Consider the following 8,735-nt stretch of genomic DNA (forward strand, 5'->3'; position numbering starts at 1 on the left):
CCTTTGCTTTGGTGGAAGTTTGTGTAACTTTGGAGAAATATACACTAAAACTTATCGGAGAGCTTCCTTTTTCTCTCTCTTTCCCTCCCTCTTTCCTTCCCCTCCCTTTCTGGATAGACCAGAATGACGTCATTCACTCCTCCCCTCTGTGACGTCACTCTGTGCACCCGCCTCTGTGAGCTGGTCCCACCTCTTCAGCTGTGAGGGAGAAGTTTCTGCAGCTGTGGGCTCATCAGGATGTCAAGAAAGAGGAATAAGCTCTAAGCTTCACCTAAAACCGATTCAGGAACATGAACACAAAAGCGCAGCAGTACAGATTTAAAGTACCAGTGTCACTTTATTGAAGCACTTTAACAGGATGTACAGTATCTTTAAAGCACAATAACAAGTGTTGATCTCTCTATAGACCGCTGAAGAGGGCGAGGAGGCCAGTATCAGGGGACGGGTGGGCCATAAGCTTCTGGATCTGTCAAAAAAGTTGAAAAAAATATTTGTTTGTCACTTTCATTAGTTAGGCAGGCAGCATACTCAGACTGAAAGCAACTTTGGCATGTTTACAGCTAAAAAAGGTGCAACATTTGGGTTTGATCATTGGAGTATGAAGTCTCCCTTCAGCACCTGAATCTGTATAGGACTGAGTTCACTCATTCACAGTAGCCACCCCAAAGCTTTACAACAGTTACAGTCAAGTGTTACTTCTCTATAGACCCTTTTAAAGCTAAAATGTACATTATTTTAGTTTGTCGAAATGTCTGAAAGTGCTGAACACATTGTATATGTGTGCTTACATTAACCAAAATTTTTCCAACAATGGTCAAATGCAGAGAAATCAGTCATTTAGTTAGAGACACAATGTGTTTCCTGCTAGTTGTTGCTGGTTGCTTTAACTTCCGGGAACACGTGACATGTCAGATACATCAGAGTGATGAAGGAAGTTGGCACACTTGACTAAACATCCAAAATCATGCCAGACAGATTTTCATTAACTATTGTCATTGTTTAACAATGAAAATAACAACTGTTGTGATCCTATGCTACTTCACATCATCACACTACGTCTTTTGTTATTGATTTAATGTGAGAGTGACCCCCAGCAGCAGAACCTTCACACTCTATATTTAAGGCTAAACTTGAGACCCACATGTTTTCTCAGGCTTTTGACTGTATTCTTAGTAGTGTTGTTTTGTTATTGTTACTGCTATTTTTCTGTTACGGTGTTCCAAATTTTTATTTTTCATTATTTCATTCTACAGCAACATTTGTTTTTAAATGTACTTTATAAACAAATTTGATTTGATCTGAATATGGCAACAAATCACAATTATTTTCATTATCGATTAATCTCTTCCTCACTTAGTTGCCGGGTCTAAAATGTGTCGGAGAATGGTAAAAAATGATTGCAAATTTTTCCCAAAGTCCAAGGGGAGGTCCTCAAATGTCTTGTTTTGGCTACAACCCAAAGATATTCAGTTTACTGTGATAGAGGAGCTTAAGGACTCAGGAAAGCAGAAAATATTTAAATTTGAGAAGCTGAAACGAAAGAATTTGGACATTTTTTTCTTTTAAAAAAAATTTAAAACAATTAATCATTATTAAAATAGTTGACACCGAATCGATTAATAAACTAATCATTGCAGCTTTATGATATAAGGTCACCTCTAACTTGTCAACAGTGTCAGTAATGTTTGTTGTAGGCAGTGTAATTTTAGCAGCCCTGAAGCTGCAGTGCGCAGGACACGGCAAATTTGTTTTTCTTTGTAGGGTACTGCTAGATTTATATTTATGACACAAACAAAAGTAACTCAAGTGAAACAGAGAGCAACTGCAGTGAGCACCTCCTTGAAGTTGGGGTGTTTAGCATCTTGAACCAGCTGTAGCAGAACACCCTCTGTGGTGGTGAGGAAAGCTCCGCTCTGCTTCAGGCGGGACAAAGCAAACAAACGGTCCGTCTGGCTGAGGAGGGACACACAAAAAGTTTCAACACACACACTCAAGCACAAATAGGAACAAATCTATATTTAAGGCAGGTAATAACGATGCTTTACAGCAGAAATAATAGACATAGATACCTTCTGGATGAGACGGCATCAGCCACAATATGAACCTCCATTCCTTTTTCAAGCAGGTCAAATGTTGTGCACTGTGGAGAAGACAAGAAGCAGAAGTGCTGAAGCTCTGTGGCACACCAGGCTAGAACATATTGCAGAATTTTGTCCTGAATTTTACATTTTGAACTTGTACCTTTTATACTTAAAACTAAAGTTGAAGGAGTACAGACTGATAGACGTGTGTATCTTGTAAGCCAAACGGCGTGTTGGTCTTGTTAGAAAACAAACAGTCCAATAATTAAAAATTTGTTTAATGCAATGGCATCACATATGGTATTAAAGATAACTTACATATTGAGAAATAGACAAAATGTGTTGAAGAAATAATGATATAATCCCCTTCGAGACAAAAATGACATTGAGTGTGTAAACATAACTTGCATGTATTTTTCATCTTCCAGTTGTCTTTTTTGTTGTTGAAAAGTTTATTTTGTCATTTTAACAGCTAAAGTGCAGAAACAATGATGTGGTCTTACTGCAATACAGGCGTGTGCCTCTATTCCACACAGTATGGCCTGTTTAGGGTTGCCCAGAGCCTGCAGCTCCTTCTCCACCTCCTCTATCATCATGGTGAATGAGGTTTTCGCATGAGCTTTCAGGTCTTCTGCTCCCAGCTCTGGTACTGTGGGACCCAGGCCTTTAGGGTACTGCTCCGTCAGGATGGGGGGGATACCCAGAATACGACTGGCCTGTGAGAAAGAGGAGAGAGAGAGCAGGCTGATTTTATCAGATCTGTTCAAATAATTAATACTTAATTTGAGTTAATCTTCACCAAATGTAAAACATCATTTTGCACACATACACAGTCACAGACATTTACATTCATGCTGCTCCTATAGTTCACGCAGACTTTTGATAGTCTTTTACTTTTATGCTCTGTCTCCATCTGTAATTTTTGACCTGCATGTGTTGCATACTGCAGTTCATTTTAAGTTTTGTTTGTCGACAAACAAAATTATCTTTGAAAGCCCAAGTCGAGTTGCAAATCTTAATTGATTTTGTCAAGTTGAGTCTAAAGTAATCAAATTAATGACTCGAGTCCACATATCTGCAAATTCATGTCTGAGGCTGCTACAGATTCTTTTCTTTCTAGCGACGTTTTATTTTGCATAATATGCTTTAGCAATACTTTCAGAATTCAGAATTTCATTAGGGCCATGCCAATAAAGCCTCTTTGAATTTCATAACTGGTATGAGTAAGACAGTTGTGTGACGGTGAGTATTTCCAACCTGGAGCAATCTGGCTGCATTGCTGACGATGTTGGTAAACTGGAAAATGTTGGGTCTGAACTTCTCCTGCATGTCACACAAGAGGAGGACTGTATCCTTGGTGGAGAGTCTGCCAATGTTTGCCACTGCGAGAACAAGGCGACACAAAAGAAGAAACTGTGTTCAGATACATTCATTGATACAATATATTTACATTTTATTGTTGAACCATCATTAGAGAGATGCAGATGTAGAGAGATGATTAATAAAGTTATCTTATCTTACCATATCTTATCATTAAAATAGAACTGCAGCTCTGAACAGTAACACTTGGAGAAATTAATTTGCAACGTAGTGCTGCTAACTGAATCTCACAGTATGATTTTCCACATAGGTGGAGGAAAGGTGTTCCCTTCCTTGTACGAAATATTTCCTCCATTGTGTTGCATTGTCTTGTAAACAATGAGACCTAAGAGTATATGGCAGTATAACAGCTCAACACAAATGAAATGCAGCGACATTTAAGCAAACTTAAACAGAAGAAAGTTAACTTACTGTTGTTGCCTGAATGGTCCGATTGTGAGGATGAAGAGTAGGTGACAGGTTCAACAGGACTGTAGAAAGTTCAACTGTCAGGTTAGGTTAGGTAAGGTTTTATGTCCCATGTGACGCCTCCTGTGCAATTGTAAACCAACAGAAAATTAACCTATTTTAATTGCAAGTGAAAGAGGAGGAATGCATTCAATGTGGAACTGAAGCCGCGTATCACAAGATAAATCAAACAGACAAACCTAAATCTGAGTTAGTTGTCAAATATTTCGTTATTAACATGCATATTACAAAGTCAAAATAATAACTAACCTAGCATGTAGCGAAGGAGACACACAAGTTCAACAACCTTTCCCGAAGCATATTGACCAATAGAATTACGTGATTCGCAGATTGGCGTATCTTTCATCCAATAGCAGCCGGTGTTTTCTGCGAATCGTTTTGCTAGCTCGGGTGGGAGGGACTCACACCCAGAGTGGTCATCACCACCTCCTGAAGATGTCTGACACTGCAGAGTCCCCAACGGAAACGCAAAAAGAGGAGTCGCAGCCAACGGCAGACGACTCGACCACAAATGAAGAGAAGAAGAAAAGTAAGCAAGCGTAATTTATCGAAAATTAGACTCAGTTAGCGAGTAATATGTGTTTATGAAGAGTCTTGCCAGAGGCTGTTGTTGAAAGAGTTCCGGGTGTGTGACGTAAAGACAATTGACAGACATTTTGACCAATAGGAACGCTGTTAATTTTCTGATCATCCAATGAACATTTAGTTTTTATCATGTGATACTACCGGTTTGGCGAATGGCTAAAGCTAATGCTAATATGTATGTGGATACATATTTTTCAGAGAGGCTGTTTATTTCTATAAGTTATTAAATATATGTTACGTTAATACCAACAGCAACTTCACATATTTTACGTAATAATACGTTATTAAGGCTAAGCTAACAAGTTTCGGTTGACCTGAAAATAGTCAAACTGTCAGCACAGTTTACTATAAACACGAATTTCACGTTTTGAGATTTGAAATACATTTGGTAATATATAGCTAAACAGCAACAACAACAACATTAATGATGATAATGATCATAATAATAACAACATCAAGAAAATGTTTTTACATTTCCTTCAGCCGGCTATGTGAAATTTTATATAATGATTTTCTTATGTTTCAGGGGTATTTCAGAAAACAATATCGGCGACTTTAACAAATAATTTTATCTATGCTTAAATTTCCTCTTAGGTTAAGATGAAACCCTCGTCAAAATTTATAGCATAAAGTTTATGCAGTTGTCTGGCCAAACCTCTACTTTTGATCTATTGATATTCCGAGGTCTTAAGATTTAAAGTAAAAGTAATCATATTACAGTAAATAAAAATTACTTAGCAGTAAATAAATGGCGCCTGCATACTGACTGTAGTTCATCATGTCTATTACATAGGAATTATATAAACTTAATTAACTGGCCCTGTATGTACAATCATTTTGTAAATGGCGGCACATTTATGTTGTGACCAATGTTCAGAATCTGAGCTACGGCTTGAGCATGAAATCTGAGCAAGATAGGATCAGATTTTTTTTCATGATTCACTTCCTTCCTAAAGGATGTGCAAGTTATGTTTTGCACAACTTTTATAACTCACCAGAATAAAGAGTATAAATGGATCTAATAACCTTAGTGCATGAAATGCCTGGGTTTCATTCAGAAACTTTCATTTTTAAATTATAACATAAAACATGGTTAAAGGAATCTCAGTACACAAAGATCCAAAGCAAGTTTTTTTTTAATGAATAAAGTTTTGCTGGGCAACATTGAATCAGAAAGCTTATGGGTCAAGAAATTAAAAGTAATTGAAATATATATCAGAAGTGATTAAAGGGGATGACAAGCCCAAGGAATGCTTGAAATTTTCACAACTGTATGGCAGTAATGCATCAATGGATTTAACAAACACTTCTCCAGAAATTTCCCCAGAAATGAAGAGTTCAAGTTTAGATTTGCCTGGACCTTGTCTGGGTGGCAGCAGCTGCAGCAACAGCAGCAACAGCACTACGTTCACTTTTTATTTTCTCAATTTTTACAGTTGATGTGTTGCTGAAAGCTGTGGGAGACACTCCTATAATGAAAACAAAGAAGTGGGCAGTGGACAGGGGGAGGACGGTACAGTCCCTGTCTCAGTTCATCTCTCGATTCCTCAAGCTTGATGCCAGTGAACAATTGGTAAAGATGAAGTTTTTCCAGTGGCTTTTTAATTTCACAAAATATTGAAACTTGAAAATGTCCATCAGGTCTTACAATTCTTTATGGTTAACTGCATTTGTTTTGTTTTTTTTGTTTGCTTGTTTGTTTGGGGGTTTTTTTTCAGTTCATTTATGTTAACCAGTCTTTTGCACCATCTCCGGATCAAGATGTAGGGGTCCTGTTTGATGTGAGTACATACAGACATAATTACTTGTTACTATGGTGTGCCGTGTTCTTACAGCTTATTTCCTATAAATCCTAAAACAAAATTTAGGAATGATGATTTCAAAGAGACACAAACAACAGGTGAACACTAGTCATATTTGTCTTATTCATTTTGTAATCCGCTTAAAACATGAGTGTGGAAGCTCATTCTTAACTTGGGAACAGTTTGTGTCACAAAATAATCTCTACTTACAAGCCTTTTCTGTGTGTTCACCTGCATCGTCATCAAACAATGTCTGGGTCTATTCACTGATGACGACCATGAGGTGTAGTTGAAAGTTTAGAAAAAGCTTGTAACTGGACCTTAGACACAAATTTAAACCATGTCTCCAAATAAAATTGCATCACACGAACACTTAAAAGACAAGTTTATTCATGTTTGTTTGACCACTTGCTAACAGCGTAGCTTGTCAATGCCAAACCTTATCAGTTTGAGCTTTACAAGAATATTATCTTCACCCTTATCAGTCAAATTGTCTTAGACTTGGGGCTGGGGTATCATTCAAAAAATGACAATACCAATACAAATACCAGTAGCCTTAAAGTGATGCCGATACTAATAGAGTACTTCATTTGATACCGATCACATGAATGGAAGCGTTCTACCACCATACTTTTGTATGTTTTGGCGGCATAGCAGAAGCTTAAGTGTGAGCTCGGTCAAATATATCACACTCGACTCATCATACAACAGACTGTATTGGTTCTATCTGCTGCGCTAGTAGGCCAATCACACATTAAACACATAAAATCGATTAGTTGCAAACAAAACTATACAAATAATTATTTTTTTCTAGATCTAGGAAAAAAATGGTCAAATGCAGGTATCATTTGACTGGAGAAATTTTGATAATACTTGGTACTGGGTTATTCCATTTTTGAGGCTTTTATATCATCCTGTAGCGTCTGATTGATTGTGTATTTGAATACGAAAATTAAAATCTTGGTTGAAATACGTACATTTTAACATCAAAATGCTTTTTTTCCCCAAGCCCTACTAAGTACGCTTTCCCATGTAACCTGATGTAGGTTTCTGTGTGATGACATTGCTACACATAACCCATCTAGGCTAAGAGTGTGAGAGAGTGATTTTGGTAAAGGCTGAGTGGGAATTTCCATTTGGAAAATCTGGTAAAAAAAAACAAAAAAAACAGATGGAGCTGCCCTTTGAAGTTGTCGAGTACCAATACCCAACCCTACTGACACTTCAAAGTAACAGTTGGCAAGAACGTAATAATTATATCGTTTTGGCTTTTTATAGGAGACACTCATGCTCTAACTTTGCCAGTCAAGCTGCAGCTGAGGTGGTATTTACAACACTGAGTAACAGTTTATCCAGATGTCTTCATCATATTGGTCAGGTCTCTTGGCCTGTAGTGAAATAGTAGAAAAGTAGCCCATGTAACTGGCAGGCGACTAAGTGAATGGGCTGTGTAGAGCTTTGGCCAGCAGAGGGGGCAATAAGAGGGAAGCTCCATGTTACATATGCCAAAATCCTCAGCCACTGATTAATGTCTTGATAAGTAACAGCAAAGACCTCAAAGTCCAAAATTCACAGTGGACTCACTGCTCTCACTGCTGGACGGGTCAATATCAACACCGTAATCGTTGAACTGTATTATTCCTCTGTCTTACAGTTTATTTAACAGTTATCTTTGTGTATGTTTTTCCCTCTCTTTGTCTCTTTTTCAGTGTTTTGGCAGCGATGGAAAGCTGGTTCTACATTACTGTAAATCTCAAGCCTGGGGTTAAACTGCTTTCCTCAACTCCATTTTGGACCTCTCCCTTTCTTAAATTCATCCTCCAGACATGCATACAATGTTGTTTTTGCTTTTTTGGCTTTTGTTTTCTTAAGAGTTTTTCTGTACATACATGTTGTAAATAAATTATTCTGACTACGTAAATCTCTCCCTGTTTTCAAGGCGTCACATTTGGTACCCAAATATAAACACTTAACTTAGTGGGCACAGGATTTGGCTTTGCATAGTGCTGGTGCTGATTAGGGACAAAAAAGGAAAAGCCTGTTCAAATTGATAAGTTGGCTCACAGTTTTATACTCTTTAGTGTAATAATTGAAAACCTTGTAAATGTCAAACCGGTGACGGACTTAAACTGATGGTAATGGTTTAGTGAGGAAACACCAATGAAAAGGGACAGACATAGGAAGAGAGGGGGCACTACGGCAACAGATGGACTTAGAGGGATTACATGATTCAGGATGGGTTTGTGACATAAATTCCCAAGAAAGACAGAAAAGAGAGTATAGTGGCGTGGCGATAGACACCCAGTCGCTCCACCAGTCTATCAGCATCTCCGTCCGACTATTGGCTGGGAGGATTAAAGGGGGAAGTGCAGCTGGAGAGGTAAGGGTCACTGATGCTCATCCTGGAGGAGGAACACTG

The 8,735-nt window shown here is 38.0% G+C and overlaps 2 protein-coding genes across 2 annotated transcripts; one reads left to right on the forward strand and one right to left on the reverse strand.

Annotated features, from left to right (window-relative positions):
• Positions 1-317: 317 nt before the first annotated feature.
• Positions 318-4,310, reverse strand: isoc2 (isochorismatase domain containing 2). Its single transcript, XM_084726613.1, has 7 exons — positions 4,179-4,310; positions 3,873-3,992; positions 3,339-3,463; positions 2,585-2,797; positions 2,070-2,140; positions 1,836-1,953; positions 318-466 (listed from the first exon to the last, which is right to left on the reverse strand). Coding segments are annotated over exons 2-7 (594 nt in total). The 5' UTR covers positions 3,874-3,992; positions 4,179-4,310; the 3' UTR covers positions 318-400.
• atg12 (ATG12 autophagy related 12 homolog (S. cerevisiae)) lies at positions 4,267-8,237 on the forward strand. Its single transcript, XM_084726614.1, has 4 exons — positions 4,267-4,458; positions 5,951-6,087; positions 6,233-6,295; positions 8,026-8,237. The coding sequence occupies exons 1-4, from the start codon at positions 4,365-4,367 to the stop codon at positions 8,083-8,085; spliced, it is 354 nt and encodes a 117-aa protein (XP_084582740.1). The 5' UTR covers positions 4,267-4,364; the 3' UTR covers positions 8,086-8,237.
• Positions 8,238-8,735: the final 498 nt, after the last annotated feature.

The sequence above is a fragment of the Lutjanus erythropterus genome, chromosome 9 (genome assembly GCF_056507025.1).
Source record: "Lutjanus erythropterus isolate fLutEry1 chromosome 9, fLutEry1.hap2, whole genome shotgun sequence".
In the NCBI taxonomy this organism is placed as follows: domain Eukaryota; kingdom Metazoa; phylum Chordata; class Actinopteri; order Lutjaniformes; family Lutjanidae; genus Lutjanus; species Lutjanus erythropterus.

Excerpts from the sequence above, each read along its gene's own strand:
- isoc2 (XM_084726613.1), bottom strand. Across the intron at positions 1,954-2,069 it reads GATGCCGTCTCATCCAGAAG|CCAGACGGACCGTTTGTTTG; the intron begins GTATCTATGTCT and ends GTCCCTCCTCAG. Across the intron at positions 467-1,835 it reads AACACCCCAACTTCAAGGAG|ATCCAGAAGCTTATGGCCCA; the intron begins GTGCTCACTGCA and ends CTTTTTTGACAG.
- atg12 (XM_084726614.1), top strand. The coding sequence starts at position 4,365 with ATGTCTGACACTGCAGAGTCCCCAACGGAAACGCAAAAAGAGGAGTCG. Across the intron at positions 6,088-6,232 it reads TTGATGCCAGTGAACAATTG|TTCATTTATGTTAACCAGTC; the intron begins GTAAAGATGAAG and ends GTTTTTTTTCAG. Across the intron at positions 6,296-8,025 it reads ATGTAGGGGTCCTGTTTGAT|TGTTTTGGCAGCGATGGAAA; the intron begins GTGAGTACATAC and ends TCTCTTTTTCAG.